General features: G+C 47.3%; 1 protein-coding gene across 2 annotated transcripts; it reads left to right on the plus strand.

Annotated features, from left to right (window-relative positions):
- Positions 1-520: 520 nt before the first annotated feature.
- IGHMBP2 (immunoglobulin mu DNA binding protein 2) lies at positions 521-19,217 on the plus strand. 2 transcript variants are annotated; one of them, XM_078858994.1, is made up of 16 exons: positions 521-1,174; positions 2,522-2,691; positions 3,034-3,229; positions 4,305-4,405; positions 5,106-5,269; positions 5,486-5,686; positions 6,330-6,477; positions 8,589-8,763; positions 9,671-9,853; positions 10,272-10,390; positions 10,734-10,828; positions 11,534-11,657; positions 12,186-12,361; positions 12,507-13,431; positions 14,579-14,766; positions 17,546-19,217. In XM_078858994.1, exons 1-16 carry the CDS (start codon positions 1,095-1,097, stop codon positions 17,741-17,743), a joined length of 3,243 nt encoding a protein of 1,080 aa, XP_078715120.1. In that variant the 5' UTR covers positions 521-1,094; the 3' UTR covers positions 17,744-19,217. The 2 variants fall into 2 exon arrangements, with proteins under 2 accessions (XP_078715120.1, XP_078715121.1); XM_078858995.1 differs by having other exon boundaries at positions 14,582-14,766.
- The last annotated feature ends 1,086 nt before the right edge of the window (positions 19,218-20,303 follow it).

The raw sequence follows: 20,303 nt of genomic DNA on the forward strand, positions 1-20,303 counted from the left end.
CCTCCCACTCTGCCCCCCCCTCTGCCCCCCCCTCTGCCCCCCCCTCTGCCCCCTCCCTCTCCTCCCACCCCCCTCTGCCCCCCCCTCTCCTCCCACCCCCCTCTGCCCCCCCCTCTCCTCCCACCCCCCTCTGCCCCCCCCCCCTCTCCTCCCACCCCCCTCTGCCCCCCCCCTCTCCTCCCACCCCCCTCTGCCCCCCCCTCTCCTCCCACCCCCCTCTGCCCCCCCCTCTCCTCCCACCCCCCTCTGCCCCCCCACTCTGCCCCCCCCCTGCCCCCCCCCTGCCCCCCCCTCTGCCCCCCCCCCTCTCCTCCCACCCCCCTCTGCCCCCCCCCTCTCCTCCCCACTCTGCCCCCCCCTCTCCTCCCACCCCCCTCTGCCCCCCCCCTCTCCTCCCACCCCCCTCTGCCCCCCCCTCTCCTCCCCACTCTGCTCCCCCCCTGCCCCCCCCCTCTGCCCCCCCCCTCTCCTCCATCTCCACCCCCCTCAGCACGCGCCAGCGGGTGGGGGATCGTCTTCCCTTACAAAGATGGCGGATGACCACCTCGCACTGTCTGGCGGAAACGGTTTCCGTTGGCAAGGTCATTCGACCCCCAGTGCTCTGTTTATAGGGTTATGAACGCACATTAATTTATTTAAAGCGTTACATAAATTACTCTGGTTATTATCGTAACGGTGTAAATTTGCACCTGCAATGGGTATCGGTAACATGTATATTTATCAGAGTTAAACCCGTAAATGTAAACGATTTATTTGTATTTGTGTGCTGCACTGCGCTGTTTTACAGACACCGGTGTTAAGGTTCCGGGTCAGCTGTTGGCCGATATCTTTGAAAGTCTTTAACGGGGTTTAACATCTTTAAGTTATTGAACAAAAACTTCAGTTAATTATAACCACAGTTAAACTTGTTTTCTTAAATAATAATATTGTTCGCGTTTTTAGTTAAAGTTTCGTTTTGAGTGTTAAAACATCGCAAGTGCCCTGATGCGCGTGTACTGTACAATGTAGACAGAAGGGGACACCTTTTAACTCGTTTAACCTGATCTCTTATATCGTGTAACAAACATACAACAACTGTTATAACATTATTAACGATGGTGTCCATGGAGAGCTTCATTGTGAAGTGGCAGGAGCTGTTGAAGGAGGAGAGAGAAGCTGAGATAGAACAAGCCAAGTAAGGCCCTTCTATTTACTCTTTAATTGCTTGAGCAGTCATTATGTTTAAGTATAATGTGCAATGCCATGATAATGTAGCAACACTTATAATAGTATACACTTCTTACAAATCACATTATATTGCGTACAATAGTTGTAAACTCGTGGACTGTCAATTTACCATAACAACTACCATAATCTCATGGATTAACTCAACATATTCTTGGTTCTTTCGGTAAAGTCACGTAGAAGGGAAATAATAAAATAATAAAAATGTAAACAATAGTATTTCTCTTTTACGTGACTTTACCGAAAGAACCAAGAATATGAATCCCTGCAGTCACGAAAGCTTTAAATAAAAATTTAACTCAACATGTTTGCGTTAATATGCATCATTATACACAACAATGCTGTACAATGTAATCACACACAATGCTGTAATTATAATGTACAAGAGTAATCATCTCATGTTGTCATTGTACACATTTCATGATGACTTCCCAATAACTTGGGATCACTTTTGTCAATCCACTGCTGGATGCTTTCATCCTCACGCCGTTTCGGCCGTGGGGGTTGTTTGACCATACTTCACCACTATGGTCAGTGTTGGTGAATGGGGGGGGGGCAGGATTGTTTCAGATACAAGTCGCCACTGATTAAATCCGTGGCCGAGAATCTCACCTTTGTAGCGGGTTCACAGTGGGCCACTCTTTGAGTTGTTGGTCAAAACTTAGAAAACATCAAATGGCCACGCGTTCAATTGTTTTGAGCTGGTGGTCTGGATGTGGCTGATAGTTTTATTTGTGCATGCATTGAACGTGTTTGTGTGGTGTTAAGTCTGGATTCATATTGCAGCAGATGAAAAACAACCGTGAAGACAGAGTGAAACAAGTTCGTATTGGCAATGGGGTCCTGGGTTAAATGAATTCCAATGATAAGATAAAATGATGCTTTAGTTACACTGGAAATACAGGGATAATTTAAAGGTGGAGTGTTATTTCCATGAAAACCAAATCTATATTATTTTTTAACCAATATAAAAAATATAAACATTACACTGAAGATAACGATTTTTGGAATGCACTATCCACTGCTAAAATTCGTGACTGTGTGATAATAAACTAGGACGGCATGGCATGTGCCACTTCTTTAGAGTGTGGAGACAGCTTACAACGTGTCAGCTTTGCTTTGCACACTACACGACTCAGTTTGTGATCTTTGGGATTGCTGCTTTCAATCGTTTTTCTTCCAAAAAATAGTTGAGTTGTCCTCAAAAAAGCACGGCTGTATGTGCAATTCGTTATATACGCTGACATTATTGAGCTAAAATGCTGTACAACTCATTCATGTTGACTGTTTTTCTCAGGTCATGGCAGCAGGGAGTGCCTCTCAAGGAGCTGCAGCGCCGTGGTATCTGCCTTCTGCGCTTACACCTCTGCAACAGGCGGACCGGCCTCTACGGCCGCCAGCTGCTGAAATTCGGTGCGCGGGGCGGTGCGCCTGATTCCAAGCTCCCCAGCAATGACTTCGGACCAGGTAGGGTACAATACTGCTGCGTGGCAGCTGTTGTGTTTATAGCGGTGGTTGTGCTGGTGGTGGTAAGGGGCTCGCGGTGTTGCTCATGGTATTCATGCATGTGGTAAAGGGGATATAGTGGTGGTGTGTTGTTGTGTTAAATATTGTGGATTGTTCTCTAACGTACTGGCTTTGCTGAAGAAATTATGAATTTGTCTGTGTCGGGTAGAGGAGGATGTGTACGACACATTGGCAATTTACTCCCCACGTGATCTGACCCAAGAATCATGATATTGGTCGCGAAAGCAACGTGTCAAATCAGTTGTCGTACGCTGTTCGTGTTGGCGCTGGCGGCGTTTGCAGGCGACATCGTGGGCCTGTACGAGGGCGCATGCGACGCGGTGGAGGAGCAGCTGGCATCCGGCGTGGTCACGCGTGTCTCGGCGTCGGCCGTCACGGTGGCGTTTGACGAGGCACACGACGCTCTCGACCTGAAGCACGACGGGCCCTACAGCCTACTCAAGCTGGCCAACGACATCACCTACAAGCGCCTCAAAACGTGCGCGCCTGCAGCTCGCACGGGCGTCACACACACGTTGTGCCCACTCCGGGTGATTTGATCAATAACGTTATTGTTCTTCTTCTTGGTTCTTTCGGTAAAGTCACGTAGAAGGGAAGTAATAAAATAATAAAAATAAAACATAATAAAAGAATTCTCACGACGTTTCGGCCACAACACAAGCAGCCGTCCTCCGTATTCTTCACCAGAGGACGGCTGCTTGCGTTGTGGCCGAAACGTCGTGCGAATTATTTTATTATGTTTTATTTTTATTATTTTATTACTTCCCTTCTACGTGACTTTACCGAAAGAACCAAGAAGATGAATCCCTGCAGTCACGAAAGCTTTAAATCGAAAAATAACGTTATTGTTGTTGCTGTCATTATGGGTTAAGAGATTGGAATCAATCCTTAGCGCCCTTATAGCATGCTGTGGAAACATGAGTGAATGTATTTGTTTACATAAGTATATTTTAGTGGATGTAAATAAATCTCATTGTAATGATATTCTCATGATATTCGATAATTAAATGTAGGTGTCTTTGCCAATGTCTTGTAGCACTATGTGGTTACCGAAATAACCTTTCTCATTCTGAGGGTTAAATGTTTAAACAAATTCAAGTGGGTTGAATAAAATCCTAATGGCCATGAAGTTCATGGAGAATCTTTAATTGCTACTTTGACACGTTCATGTCAGATTAACTTTATATAATCCGATGATTTCACAGTGTTCTTTGGAATAAAACATAAATTGTAGATTAATTATGAAAAGTACTTTGTATGTGCTAAGTTTCATCAGTTTTTTCTGATATTTTTTTTTTTATCTTGAGAATGTATTCTCTTGAAAAAAAACGTCGGATCTCTAAGTCAATGTAGCTTAGCTGTGCACTATGGGGTTTATGACGTGTCTGCAGCTTTGTCAATTATAACGTTCAAAACTTGTTTCTGGCAGCCTGGGACACAGCGTCGGTACATCCGTATCTTGCTAGATGAGCAATATCAGCTTTTGTTGGTTGTTCCTTGCTTTGTGTTTGTGACAATGAAACGTAAATTGTGCCTCCTTGTTTGTGTTGCAGTGCCCTCGCAGCCCTCAATAATCACCATGGGGGATCGTCAGGACAGATGATCTCCGTATTGTTTGGGATCTCCGAGCCCAGTGCTCCTCTGGCACACACAGGTACAGGGACAAAAGGTGCCCTGCGGCGTTCACACGTTGCAGACAACATGCTGTTTCTGAACATTTATCAGCATCACCACAGCGGTGTAGCTATCGAATATGCAGGCTCCATACTGCACCAGGGCTTACAGAGCTTAGGAGGGATCCAGTCAGCGGAATACGAAGAAAGGGATGTATTTTACACAGGGCCTAACTTAATTCCTACTCCAATGCCCATGAAAACCACTCTATGCTACTGGATGTAGCACCGTATGAGGTCACCTTTGTGTTCTCAGTGCAGGTGCCAATGTTAGTGGAGGCCCAGGTCAAGATCAAAATACACATGGCCAACAATTGTAACCGGTTGGATACCAGTATGAGACTAATTTGATCAGGTCATGTCTTTAATTATTGGATTAAATTCATGTTGAAATTTAATCCATTGTAACTTATAAAGATTCAAGATCCATCCATTGTGCTTTATAACTTAACTTCCTTTCTATACAAATTTCCTTATTTTATTAACAATTTGCTAATTATACCATTTTACTAATTTTATTTTGATGGAGTAACTTAAATATTAACAATAATAATCATGGTTTACACCCCTTTGTGTTAAGAGACATGGTATCATACATTATCTAAGCAAGCTCTGACTTGCCTCGGGTTAATAAAGTACTTTTGCATCATCGTCCTTGCTTGATTGTTGTGCATCATGCAGGACAGGTGGAGTTTCTAAACACGGCTCTCGACCACTCTCAGCGCGAGGCCGTGATCTTCGCCCTGGCCCAGCGAGAGGTGGCCATCATCCACGGGCCGCCGGGCACGGGCAAAACGACCACCGTGGTGGAAATCATCCAGCAGACAGTGCGGCGTGGAGAGAAGGTATTCCAGAGTTACATTGTGTTGTTTCATGTAGCCAGCAGCCTCTGGGGTAGCGTACGTGCTGGAAAGATTAAATAATAACAATTTTCAATCCTTTGTTGGTGACTTCTCCATGCTCATACCAAGACACAATGCTCACCGTGCAAGCTGCACCTGTTCAGCTCGCACCACCACACCCGTATCGGACGTGCGTTCACGTCACCGTTGCGCCCGCAGGTGCTTGCGTGCGCGCCGTCTAACGTCGCCGTGGATAACCTGGTGGAGCGCTTGGCGTGCGCGGGCGTGCGAGTGCTGCGGCTCGGCCACCCGGCCCGCCTGCTCGACTCGGTGCGCAGCCGTTGCCTGGACGCCATGCTTGCCCGCGGGGACGACGCGGGGATCGTACGCGACGTGCGCAGCGACATGGACAAGGTTCACGTGAGGAGCTACGCCGAGCCCTCCTGCTGGGCACCATCACTTCTACGCGAGGGCACGAATCCTCACCACGCCAAGTGCACGTGGATACGGCGGTGCGGTTCACCCGTTGGGTTGTGGCCAGTTAAGCGTGGCGGGAAGCTTGGTCCGCATTCTCCCATGAGCTGGAACCCTACATGAGGCTTACATAGCCCTCTGCCAATGTGTGATTAGTTCGAATGATAATCGTATTTGTCTACGTTAAATCCAGGTTTGTGTTACTATGTAAAAGTATATATGGCTCTACGAGGGATCTTCATGCATATGTGTGTGTATGCATGTGTGATGTTTGTGGGTAGTGTAGCGGTTAGCGGGCTGTGCTACGAACCCGGTGTCCCATGTTCGATTCCCACTCACGGCCACCAGCAGTGACGACTATCTGAACCGATCCTGGGCCTCCAAATGAGTAACTGGTTCAGAGTGTAAACATCACCATTGGGGAGCAGTTGGGCGTGGTGCTGGCCACCCACCCCCTCGTGTACCATGCCGGCCTTCAGAGGTGCTCGCCAAAAGCACTTGTCCCGAAAGTATATTAAAGATATAAGGGTGATATTTTTCTTTGTGCATGTGTGTACGTACGCGTGTGCGTATGTTGCTGCTCACGCAGGCCAAGTTGAGAAATGGCTCGGAGCGAGGGGAGCGCGCGCGGCTACAGGCGGAAATGAGGAGCCTCCGCAAGGAGCTGCGGGAGCGCGAAGACACTGCCATGAGGAACATCCTGCAGGGTGCTGACGTCATCCTCGCTACAACCACGGGTGACTCAGCCTCTTCCTCCTCCTCCTCCTCATCAGCGTCTGTCACATTTTAACTTCACACTTCACGGGCGTCACAAATCAGGACGCCCACCAGGTGACCGGGTTGAAGTAAGCTGCTGTCGTCACTGACAAGCTTAAACTGGTATGCCCGACAGGTGATTTATTTTATTGACTTTTAGTGATGGCGTCAGGCCCGGAGTTTTTATTGAGTTGTCATGTTTTTTTTTCCAAAGAATACAGCACGTATGTAATGATTCAGCCTGTGCTCTCAGCGATGCATTGAATTGGTATCGTGATTCAATTAAAAACAAATCTTTATTGTACATTTTTTCACAATGTCATTTGTATTGTTTCTTATTTTTTCCGTCATGTTTTATCAGTTTTTTTCCGCTCAATTTGCCTGAGTATAAAATCTGCTAAATCATATAAGTAATGGTTCCTTGCATGCACACTTCAGGGCGTGAAATTCAGGGTATGAAAGACGATTACGTTGTCCCTGCCACACAAAACTAAATTGATAACATTTTAAAACATAAATATGTTACTATGATTTGTCAGGTCTTGCTTGTAAGAACAAAGATAATGTGTGTAAATAGATGATTGTCAGGTGAAGTAAAAGGCATTTATTGATGGAAATCCATTGTTCTTTTATGAGAGCTCCACATGATGTTGTGTCGAGACATCAATGGTTAAGCCAGGGTTGGTGCACTCAAGTAATCCAGTGCTTTGGTGGCTCATAATTTGTGAACCTCCCAAACCTGCTGGGCCACAAGGTTCATGATCCCAATGTGCGTGAACATTATCCCCTCACCTGCATTGGTTTTGTCTAGGTTCCTGCCACACAACACACTCCTTATGTAGGAAATGTGCAAACATCTCAATCTAAAAAAAAATTAACCCGTAAAAACAAAGTTTTTCACTATAAATCCTTTATATGCGTGGCGGCTAGTCCTCTCGTCCTCTGGCTTGAGATGGCTGCCACCTATGGGTCAGATGATTGTCTGGCAGCATTAAACAATTGGTAATTAAATCTTTTAAAAAATGTCCCTAAACAGTGTAAAATTTTGGAATTTTTTTTTCTCATGAAAATGCATTGTCACGCACAACGCGTCTGTGTGCAAAATGTCAGCTCGATTGGATCACGGGAAGTGGGTTAAAAAACGACCGAAAGGTTTGCACGGTCCTAAGCAAGCAAGTGAACTTAATATAAAGGATTTAAAATATATTCGCCTGTGGAGGACGCGGGGATCAATCCCGCGACCTTTGGCATGGGAAGCAAGGGCGCTACCAACTGCGCTACTCCGCCACGGCCTGTGGAGGGGTTATGCTCTGGGCTCCTACACTGTGACGTTCAGCCAAAGCCATGAATGAGTTGTATTTGAATAAATGTAAAATCATTTTTTTTGCCTAAAAAGTGTAAAAATTTTAAAAAAAAAATTTCACGAACATTAATTGTCTCGCACAACGAGTCTGTGTGGAAAATGTCAGCTCAATTGGATCACGGGAAGTGGGTTAAAAAACGACCGAAAGATTTAAACGGTCGTAAGCAAGCAAGCAAGCACGTAAGCACGCAAGCAAGCAAGCGAACTTAATATAAAGTATTTAATGAGTCTTGTCTCTCAGTGAAGCTTTCCTAGATAAATAAATTCCACAATTTTTATAATTACGATGAGGTCAGGGTACATTGTCAGCAGAGGACAATGCGGTAAAAGCCATTGTTTGACTGTACTATACCTGTAACGTTTATGCTTTGTGCCTTGACGAACCCGCGTTGACCTGCTTGGTGAAATACAGTCAAACATCTCCCATGACCCTCTCCGCGTGGGGAGCCCCTCACCCAGCAGAGGATGGGCAAAAGGCCTGTATGCTTCTTCTTGGTTATTTCGGTAAAGTCACGTAGAAGGGAAGTAATAGAATAATAAAAATAAAACATAATAAAATAATTCTCACGACGTTTCGGCCACAACGCAAGCAGCCGTCCTCAGGTGAAACCAGGTCTGTCGAGGCGACAGCGTCTGAATGAAACAGCACACGTGCTTGGAGCATATATATAAGCTGGGTTGGAAAGGCCTGTACGCGTGTGTCGTAACGGTGGGTGCGGTGCGATGCAGGCGCGTGGGCTGGGGGGCCGCTGAAGCTGCTGCCCCCGGCGCACTTTGCCGTGGCGGTCGTGGACGAGTGCGGGCAGGCCGTGGAGGCTGCGTCGTGGCTGCCGCTGCTGCAGGCCCCACGCTGCGTGCTCGCTGGCGACCACCGGCAGCTCCCGCCCACGATCGTGTCCCAGAGGTGCTCGCCCCCCTCTCGCCTTTCACACGCATCGCGCGCTTTCAGATGCGCTTCGGCGGCCGTCTGGAACGCTCTTCCTTCCGATGTTAGGAAACCACTGGATCGATGCACTTTTAAATCTGGATTGAAAACTTATTTCTTTAGAACTGCTTTTTGTGTTTAGTTTGTTGTCCTTCCCCCGCACCTCCAATGTTTGGCTACGTATGGTGCAAAAGAAGTTGAACATACATTTGAAAGATGCCCAGATGTATGCGTGAGACACAGACCATCCTTTACCAGACTTTTGTGGCAGAGTGTTGAGCACTGATTAAAGTACTCATTTAAGGCTGGTCTCAGGCTGAGTCAACTTAGGTGATGCAGACATTTGCTAGTTATGTTGGTCATAGGCAGCAATCGAACTCAGGTTGATGAATTAGTAAAACAGAGCGCCTACAAACACTTTTTTATACAAATATTCGTGGTATAATTTTATCACATGCTGATAGCAAGTATCCTCACTTTTGGTGTTGATAAGTGTTGGCAGCCTAGGTCGGCTATCATTCACAAAAAAACTTTAACCTCAGTGTGTGTGTGCCTGCATGCATGTGTGTGCAAGTGTGTGTGGAGTGATGGTGTCGCGGTTAGCGCACTGCGCTACGAACCCGGCTACCCGAGTTCGATTCCTACCCATGACCAACACCAACGATGATTATCTGAACCGATTCTGAGCGTCCCCTAGGTCGACTCGGGCTTAAATGAGTACCTGGTGTGGTGTGTAAACTACTAGGGAGACAAAGGCGGTCGGGCGTGGTGCTGGCCATGCACCTCCTCGTGTTCTGTTCCGGCCTTCATAGGCGCTCGCTAACAGCACTTGCCCCCACAGTACGGTATTGCTATACGGGGGATCTTTGTCTTTGCGTGCATGCAGTGCGGCTGAGGGCGGGCTGGCCGTTAGCCTCATGGAGCGTCTGGTCGAGCGGCTGGGCTCAAGTGCCGTGCGTATGCTCACCGTGCAGTACCGCATGAATGCGGCCATCATGGACTGGGCCTCACAGCACGTCTACCAAGGCAAGCTGGAGGCCCACCCCTCCGTGGCTTCACATCTGCTCAAGTGAGTGCCCCACCGTGTGTGCGTCACGTTCTGCGCTCCGGACTTGGCGACCCGAGTTCGATCCCCGCCTACGGCCAACACCAGTGACAATTATCTGAACCAGCCCTGGGCCTCCCCTAGGTTGACTCAGTCTCAAATTAGTACCTGGTGTGGTGTATAAACATTACCGCTGGAGAGACTCAGGTGGCCGGAAGTGGTGCTCGCCACCCACCCCGAGTGTGCCGCTCTGGACTTCATAGGCGCTCGCTAACAGTATTTGCCACAACACTATGTTTAGGTTATATAGGTGGTCTTTGTCTTTGTGTTGCATGTACTGCCAGCAAAACCCGTCGCAGAACCAAGCGCCGGTGTAAAGGGAAAGGTGGCAGTACGGAGGGGGAGGGGCACGGCGGTGAACGTCTGTGTGTTTCTCCGGCAGGGATTTGCCGGGCGTGGAGACGACGGACGAGACGGCGCTGGCGCTGCTGCTGGTGGACACTGCCGGGTGTGGCCTCCTGGAGACGGAGCTGGCGGGCGAGCAGTCAAAGGGCAATCCCGGTGAGGAGGCGGCCCTGCCCTGCCCTTAGCTGCTGGGCATAAATGTGCTGTGGCTTGTGGCTATTACCCATGATGCCATACAGCTTAGGCTTAAGTTTCACCTGAATATGTAACACCTTCGATTAGCATGGTTGGCTACGTATGGTGTGAAAGAAGTTCAACATAGATACATATATAATAGGAAAAAGTTTCAGTCAACAGAATGTAGTTCATTTGCATACAGATTGAATGTAATTCATGTGCACTCGTTAATGATTGTGAATGATGATGTTATTGATAATGGCAATAAATTGTGTAGAAAATAACAGGAAAAAAATGTGTAAAATTGTCGACTCATTTGCAGGGGAAGTTGACATTGTCTCGGCTCATGTGCAAGCTCTGATTGATGCGGGAGTGAAGGCGGAAGACATTGCAGTGATCGCCCCCTACAACCTGCAGGTTCGTCAGTGGTTCAGAACTCCTGCTTCATAATCATCGTTATGATCTGCCACCTCTTCCGTCTTGTCCGGAACATATGGCCATTGAGGTTCGCAGCCAGCAGTACCGCTCACAAGCAATCTCACCTGGCACTGCCAGTATTTTGAGTCATTTAGGATTTTTCAAATAAAAATGTAACTCGAACACTGTCGGATTTACTCATGAATTTCCATCTCTTTACTGTATATTTCCAGTACTGCCAGCATGTCATTGTCATTCATGTATATTTAAATAAGTATACGTCGATATTCGTTTGTCATGCTTAACAAAAGCTTCAGTAAACAATGAAGTTCCACGCATGCATTTCTAGGAGTCAACTGACAAACGAAAGTAGGCAATGAACAAGTCGGTAAGCGGACGAGACAGGAGGCAGTCACTCTGATTATCAAGAAGCAGAAATTACAATGACGAAGAGATCTACAAGTACCGCAATGAGGTTTCCACGGAAACTGATGCAACAGCAACCGACATACAGGAGACAGTGAGGAAGGACTCGGAGCAGATGGGAAGACGTGGCAGACAGAGACTCGGCACAATGCATGTCTACAATAAAAACAACAGCACCTCGTGCAACAGAATTGCAATTGGATGAGGTGGAGGGAACGTGCGTGACCCCATAACACTGCCTGATGATGAATTAGCTCCCTGTGTCCTGTGTGCATGCAGGTGGACATGCTGAGACAGAAGCTGTCCGATCGCCACCCGGAGCTGGAGATTCGCTCGGTAGATGGCTTCCAGGGCCGGGAGAAGGAGGCGGTCATCCTCTCTCTCGTCCGCTCGAATCGCAAAGGTACCGGTGATGCCGCTGATCTGGAGGCCGGGGTTTTGTTCCAGCACGATTGGTTCACTGGCAGTGATGGAAGTGAAAAGTCAAAATTATCTCCGGGTTTGCGACCTGTTTTGTCAATGTTTTCTTAAAGGTTTTGCATAGGTTTAACTTTAGCTCATAAACCGAGTTATCTCCCATTGGCGCAGCTGCTAAAGGAAGAGCCAGTTGTGGTTTTAAGTTTGAGGTTTCGTTTAAAAAATATACATAAAAATGAAATGTATCTTAGAACCCTGTACATGGTTAAGGAGTAGCTGATTTTCAAATGGTTGAATTATGAGGTGTATGCATGTTGAACTTCCTTCGCTCTGTACGTAGCCAACTGTGCCAATCAGAGGTGTTTATCTTACTCGAAGAAACGTTCACCAACACATGAAGCCGATCCAACGGTTGTGCTCATTGAGGGCAATGCATTTGCACCCAGTGGTGTGCATTGCTGCGATTGCCGGCACACGCAGGAAGTGAATAGTGCCACCCGTGCGTGTCATGCAGGCGAGGTGGGCTTCCTGGCGGAAGATCGGCGCATCAACGTGGCGGTGACTCGCGCGCGGAGGCATCTCGCCGTGGTGTGCGACTCTTGCACTGTGCGGAGGCACGGCTTCCTGGGCACGCTGCTCGACCACATGGCACGGCGCGGCGAGACGAGAACTGCCTACGAGTACCTGCAGGTTTGTCCCGAGTGCCTGGCACTCCGGGTACAACGTCTCGGCTCTCTCTTGTTTTTCCCGCGTTGCAGTGAGGTTTCCAGCGCTGCTGGTGTTTTAGCGTTGTCTGGTGTATTGTTTTGGTGGGTGGGGGGTTCTGTGCGGGCAGGACATCGTACCAGAAAACTTCAGTCACGTCAAGTCCGCAGACCAGCCTCGCACCGAAGGCGACAAAGAGGGCGGCGGTGGTGCGAGGGCAAAGCCTCAGCAAATCCGTGACAAGACCAGCGGGGGTCGCGCGCCAAACTCCAAAGTACAGGCGGCTGTGTCCGCAACTCGGGACAAACGAGTGGACGCTTCAACGCATAAGATGCCGAGAGGAAGCGCAGAAACTGCGACGCAAATAGCGCCGTCCGTGAGCTCCAGCAGCACCCTGGAAGAGCTGCGCAAGCGTGTCGAGGGGTTTGTCGCCGACCCGGCGAGAAATCGACTTGACTTCCCAGCTACGCTGAACTCCCACGAGCGAATGCTGGTTCATCAGCTGGCGGAGGAGCTGGGGCTGGGCCACGCGAGCACTGGCTTGGGGAACCAGCGGCACGTCGCCGCGTGGAAACAGGGCGAGGGGGCGCCCGCCGTCGCGAAGCCCAGTGTCGCCAACGGTGAGACATGCGGGGGCCGCTCGGAGGCCGAACAATTAGATGAGGAGTCCTCGCGGAAGGAGCCAAAGAAAAAGGCGTCTCAGAAAAAGAGCGCAGAGAGGCAATGCGTGGAGAGCGAGTCCCTACGCGCGGGCGGCTTGCAGAAAGAGAAGTCCTTGCGCAGGGATATCTCGGAGAAAGACCCTTCGCAAAATAATGCATTGGTGGGGGGGCCTTTGGAACAAAAGCCCCTGCAGGCCTCCACGAACATCAAACCAGCTTCCCCCGCAAGCAGTCGGCAGCAGACCGCCGCGTCGGGCGGCGTCGACCTGAAATCATTGCATTTGGAGCGCGTGGAGCGGGAGCATGCCAGGCAGGAGGAGAAGCTCAGGCAGCAGAAGCAGCAGAATGAGGACCCTGGCAAGAATGGGAAGACCCGGCCAGCTCACACCAAAGGTGGTAGTCGCACACAAACACGCACACACACACTTTGCTGTAATAGGGGATAATTTTTATATACGTTCTACTTTAAATGGTCCATTATGAACAGAGTAGAGAGAGTAGAAGGAGGACAAAGATTGTCCGGCTTGTATGAAGGGAAGACACTTTGAAGTTCTCTATTCTGTCTTCCTTTCCCTCACTTCAGATCAAGAGCGGTGGCGATGGGGTCAAATAACTCCATCCTCTTTACCCTTTGCCAGCTTTGTTGCTTCAGTCTTACTTGTACCCTTTTGTTCAATGTCATTATATATTTAATTAATCCGTCTCGTTCGTTATCTCCTCGTTTCCTTATTCTCGAGTGGGGATTGCTAGTTGTGACATCGATGTGTGCCATCAACACTTTGAAGGAGGCGTTGATATGAACAGTTTTTAATTGAGATAGAGACGGTTGTTGCATAGACAAGGTAGTTTATAATTAGCATGGTGAGCTTTATATTTTTTTATATGTGCACCATGTATTCTCTTAATATATTATCCAATGCAAGTGGAAGTCTTTGATTCATTGCAGTTTGATATAGTGAAATTGGCCATAACATTTTTTTATGTGCCCAATTGAAAGTTATTGTATTGCATTGTTTCTGGTGTACATTACCACTTTAAATTCTGGGTCAGCATTTTTTATATTTGCAAAAATGGCTTTGGCCAGCAAAAAAGTAAAAACAGCTCAAGGTGTAATTTCTTTTGCACAGAGGTAAATTGTTTTTTCATTCATTTATACAGTCCCCTTCAAAGTTCCACACAGCAAACAGCTTTTAGGTGATGCAAATTACATGATACACAGCCTCTCCATCCAGCAGTAGATTGACAAAGGCCTGTAGATGTCATGACGCTCATGGGGGCTGTTTAAATATACTTCACCACTCTGGTCAGTGCAGGGTGGTGAATGTGGGAAAGGACCTTTTACCGGTTCGGGTGTCACCCGCCACTGACTTTTGTCATGGCCAAGGACCAAACTCGGGTTGATAGCGCAGTGCGTCATTGCTCGGCAAACTCCATATGTATCGTCACGTAAGAAAAGTTGCACGTCAGTCTACTCCTAATATTCGTAGTGTAGAGTTACACACTGACCACGTTGCTTTGTACGTGTTGCATCCCCACCCAGGAGAAGTGGGAGGCAAAAGCGGCAAGACGGGCGAGAAGGCGGAAGAGGATTTTGACGCCATGTTCGCCGCCATGGTGAAGGCGAACAGCAGGTGCGCGTTTGCCAAGTGCAAGACGTCGGTGCAGACACTCGGCCAGCACTGTCAGTTCTGCAAGAGCCTCTACTGCCTGAGTCACCACATTCCGGAGGTAATTTCACGCGTCGACATCCAGCACCTCCGATTAGCACGGTTGGCTACGTACGGGGCGAAAGTAGTTCAAGTTCAGGTGACATTTTTTTGTGAATGCACCTGAGTTCCTTAAGAAAAAATCCCTCTCAATTACATTAAAATTGTTCTTTTGAAGTCGTGTTATGAGACGAAGAAATGTACATCTGTAACTCATACAGCGAGCAGTGCTCCACTTGTGTCAGAGAAAAGGTTTTGGAGTATTATGCTTTGGAGTCACCTATTTATCTGCACCAGGGGGGCACAACTTTGTGCTCCGTGCCAAGAGGGTGCATTGCAAGTCGATTAAACCAACATTTCTAATTCTCTGAGCTGGAATAAGGTGCATTTATATTCTTGGTTCTTTCGGTAAAGTCACGTAGAAGGGAAATAATAATATAATAAAAATGTAAAAAATAACAATTCTCACGACGTTTCGACTGCAACACAAGCAATCATCATCAGGTGTGAAATCCACAGCAAGAAAATTTTCTTGCTGTGGATTTGAAAAATGTTCTTGCTGTGGATTTGAAAAAAATTCTTGCTGTGGATTTCACACCTCATGATGATTGCTTGTGTTACAGTCGAAACGTCGTGAGAATTGTTATTGTTTTATATTTTTATTATATTATTATTTCCCTTCTACGTGACTTTACCGAAAGAACCAAGAATATGAATCCCTGCAGTCACGAAAGCTTTAAATCTAAATTTAAGGTGCATTTAGTTACAAATTAAATGTAGTCAGGTTTTTTTTTAATCATCAGGCCAGTGACCAGCTGAGACCATTAACTGGCAACACATGAGAAGCTAATTTAGTGACCAGTGGCTAGTATCCAGATTTGAATCCAGGTTGCTAATGGTGTTGGCTCAGTGCTCTGAGTCACCCAGCCATCTCACTCGTGTTTGACTTTAAAAGTAAAAAAAACTCAAACAAGCGGTGGGGAATGGCTCATCTCCTGTCTGAAACCTTGGGCCATGAATGAAGTTCTACATTCCTATGACGGGAATAAATCATTTTATAAGATACTCAATGGTAATTTGCCGTAACACGTTCCTCATTTGATCTTATCCCCAGGGGGTAGCATGGACTTATTGAAGGATTTGAAAAACACTTTGTGATTGCAGGTTCGTGGATTATAACCAAATTACCAGCTACAGAGATTATGAAAGAAGTTACTGTGCTTTGGTAACTTATTCGTTTGTGCTTGTAAATGCGATTTACATTAATCATTTCACAAAAATGAATTCCAAATTGTGGTTCATAATGCATGTGCTTGGCTGTGCCTGTATCTGTGAAACAGAAGCATTTTGAGATTTCTATGGAACTAAGCAACGATGTTGCAATATTTGTGCCTCATTATGAACGAAGCGTGGCCTTCTATTGTAATTTGATATCATATTGCTACTAACTATTGGCCTTTTTTTTTATTTTAGATGCAATTCACGGGAATAAAGTAACAACTAAAGGGCACATTTGTGTGATAATGTATTCAGAGAGCACAGTCTGCACCTTGGCATCTGGCCGATGTAAACAACATATGGCAGGATTTCCTCTCCTGACCTTTGCCTTGCTTTGAGGTGTTCATTTAAAAAAAAGCTCTCCTCCACCTCCAGAAAACAACATGCACATGCAGTATTACATCTAGAACTCGTTTCATGTCAAGCTGCTCCAGGGTGCTGAACATTCTAGCAGTAATAATGACTTATTGCATGCACACATGCTCAGGACTTTCCAAACTGTAGTCCTCATGACCCATCACACTTCATACGTTTCCATTTTTACCAGTTATCTCGTGTGTGCAATGCATGTGAATTAGTTGTTAATCGTGAATAATCTGAAAATCTCAGTGGGGTCCATAAGGCGTTGGGTTTTGGGGAGTCCTGAACAAGAACACTTGAGACTATAAAATCAAAGATACCCATGTGGACATTGCATACTTTTGAGGCAACTGCTTTTTGTGAGCACCTATTAAAGCTGGCACAGCATACAAGAGGTTGATGTAGCCAGCACCACACCCTGCCACCTTTGTCTCCCTAGTGCTGATGTGTACGCATGACAGTAGGTACTCTTTTAAGGATGAGCCAACCTAGGGCAGGCCCAAGACATGCCCTCAAACCATTCCCCGACATGTTTGTAGTGCAGTTTGCTAGATCTGGGGTTCGTTACAATTGCAATTGTCACAATAAATTGCAACCACAGTCCAATTGTCATGGTAATATCAGCTGATAATGCCACTGTGTTGGTAATTATCGGCTTAAATGAATTCCACAGAAGGACATGCATAGACAAAGATCCTGTATAGCCGTACAGACTGCTGGGCCAAGTGCTGTTAGCGAGCATCTATTAAGGTCACACATGGGGAGGGGGGCGGCAGGGAGGGCTTTGACGTGAGCTCGATATTGCATGGCTGCACTTTAACCTTTATACTGAAACTAAACCATTTCTTATTTTACCAGATCAGACCCACTGAGCTACATATTTATTTGTCATAAGCGGCCTGGCCACAAATGATAGCTCAACGAAGTGGCTTAAGATGTGGAAATTTATAGCAGCCAAATACTCCAAACACATGTTTCTAAATGTGGAGGGAAAAATCGAGAAAATTGCACGCTACCACGGGAAGAGTATACAGCGGGCGTCAGGGTCAGGATCGAACCCACGGCCTCCTGTATACCAGGCGATGTAGTTAACATCTCGCCAGCGTGACAAGCCAGTGACTCGTGCGCTTGCCCGCGTGTCCCCGCGGGACTCGTACGCACAGGTGCATGGCTGTGGCGAGCAGGCCCGGGTGCACGCGCGTCGTGCGGTGCTGCGCGATGGCGTTCTCTACCCCGGCAGCGGTCCCAGGGAGCGCGCCTCCGATCCGGCGCGCCGCCAGCAGCTGCAGCGCCGCTTCGAGAAGAAGATGAACGAGATGGCGAGCCAGCGCAAGCCCAAGCAAAAGGACAAGGACAAATAGCGGCAGAGCACTCCGTAGTTCGTGCCCACTTAGGCAGCTTCCGCGCAGGTCTCTTGATTTTCAATTTTTGTTATTTGGTTTCTGTTGTTTTTAAGATGCATCAGTCAGAGGTGCACCGCTCTTGAACAGCAGCGAAGGTATAATCTGCTAAATGTTACTCACTTAAGGGGTGGGGAGCGGAGGCGCAGTGGTTCGCACGCTGCGCTGACATCGGTGGAGAGTGACAAATGAGCTGTTCCTGGACCCTCCCCATTTCTTTTCCAACCTGCACTGCATTGTGGGGAATTATGGTTGAACAACCGTCATGACTGGCATGGCATGGAGAGGCCTTCATCCCGGAGTGATAAAACCATCGACATTATTTTTGTTTTAGTTTATCTTGGGATGGGTTTACATTGCCCTCTACAGCCACTAGAGGGCACTACCCTCACCACAATGTTAAACTAGCTTTATATCATGGTGAAGTATGGTCAGAGTAACCCCCATGACAAACACAGCATGGGTAGGCCTTCATCCGGCAGTTGTTTGAAAAAAGGCTGTAGATTAAAAAAAGGAATTTAAGACAGTTTGCACTTTGTTGAATAAATTGTACATTTTAAATGCATGGTACCGTTTGTATTTTCTCTTTGGACGCCTTCAAATCTGATTACGTGAATTTTCATTTGCAATAGAAAATGCTGCCTTCTTAAAATTGGGGTTTTTAAAGGCATTACATAATAGGATCATAACTCAGCAAGGATGGATGTCATGAAGACGGACAAGGAAACACTCCCAGTAGTTGTTTAATGAAATGAGCACAGGGCCACACAGTATATCTAACGACAGCATCACCCCAGGCTCTTCCTAAATATAGCTCTGCATTGAGTTTCTTTTCTCAGCCAAATGTCGCCAAGTTTAACTCATTCCACTTCGCAGCTCAGTGTCTGCTTCTTGGTTGATGTTTGGCTTGAATTGCAACCGCATATTTAATCCATATGCCTCTCGCTAAATCATCTGAAATGTACCCGATCTCATCAGATCGAAGTTAAGCAGGCAAGAGCCTGGATAGTGCTTGCATGAGCAACTACTGTGCATAAAACAGGCGTTATAGACTACAGTTTGGCTACATTGTGGACAGCAGGGGGCAGTACAGAAAAATCCATTGTACTGTACTATGCTCCCATGGGTATGCTCCCCACCTTCACCAAACTTGCCCTCATCCAGCAGTGGATTGAAAAAGAGGGCTGCACGAGTACCTGTACATTTATTCCCACTCCGTTAATTTTCGCCTGAGCTGAGATTGAGCAACTGAGACCTATCAAAGAAAATCGAGAGCAGGTAAGTACGACATTTTAGATGGTGACCACGGTGACGTGGAACGGCAATCAGATCATGGTTACCTGTGTCACTTTCAATGCACATTGAGATGTTCACTCACAATTTTTTTTTACAATTACAATTGCAAGCCGAATGTATAATTTATGTACACGGTATAATAAAGTTATATGCAGATTAACATTATTCGTGCGTTATATGAGTAGCATATAAGTAGAATTTGCTGCTTGATTTTAAAAGGAGAATGGTGTTTTTGAAAGGTGTCTGTAATGATTTTGTTTTGTAAAAATAATGTCCCCTTTCTAGGAAAGCCTCACTGAGTCTCGAGACTCTTTTAGAGGAGGGTTGTGCTGCATTGAGGAGGGTTGTGCTGCATTGAGTTGTTTGCAAAATTCCATTCTGGAATGTAGCCAGAAAATCCGGAGAAAACCCATTAATATGAGATGGGGAGATAAGACTCCCAAGTTCCACACAGAAGGATTTAAGAAGCCATTTACTGTACTACCAACTCCTTGTTATCTCCAGGCCCATCACATCCATTTTTAGTACTATTAAAAAATAGTTTTAAAAAGTGCTTGTGTAATGACAGGGTGACACCTGCTGGCCTGGGAAGGGATTCACGGGCACGGGCATAGAAGTAACAACCAATCAGGGAAGGATGAGTATCTGGGGCAAAGGTAACAGGTGGGGCTAGCCGAGATACTCTGGGAACCTGCTCGAAGGTTCCACGAGAGGGCGTGGCCGGAGGTGGGGCCTAGCCACGCCTGGGGGGATATAAGGGGGAGCGGAACTCGGGGCTCGTGAGTGGGATCCTGGGTCCTGGCTGCATCGCTGTTCACCAACATCTCGCTCCGTCGTCCGGCCACGTGGAGGATCTGCGTGGTTTCCATCGCCGTTATCGTCACGCCGCCAGCCAGCGGCGTGGCCGAGGGCAAGAGGACCACGTGATCGGTTGTGCAGTGTAGCCAGTGGAGGTGTTATACCTACTATAATCACCCAGGAATGTCCTTAACGCTCACGACGTCACTCCACATCGACCAGCCCCCCTCATTAATAATCATGAGCAGGTGACGTCCTCCAAATGGACACCCCCCCCCATTATTATTTAGGGACCATCCATTTAGTATGCATGGAGGGGGGAGGGGGGGTTAACCCAAATGCGTACGCTTGCGTATGGGGGGGGGGGGGGGGTCTACTGACTACGTATAGGAAACGGGGGGGGGGGGTGAAGCCTCCATAATAATTT

Source organism: Lampetra fluviatilis, chromosome 8, assembly GCF_964198595.1.
Source record: "Lampetra fluviatilis chromosome 8, kcLamFluv1.1, whole genome shotgun sequence".
Taxonomy (NCBI): Eukaryota; Metazoa; Chordata; class Hyperoartia; order Petromyzontiformes; family Petromyzontidae; genus Lampetra; species Lampetra fluviatilis.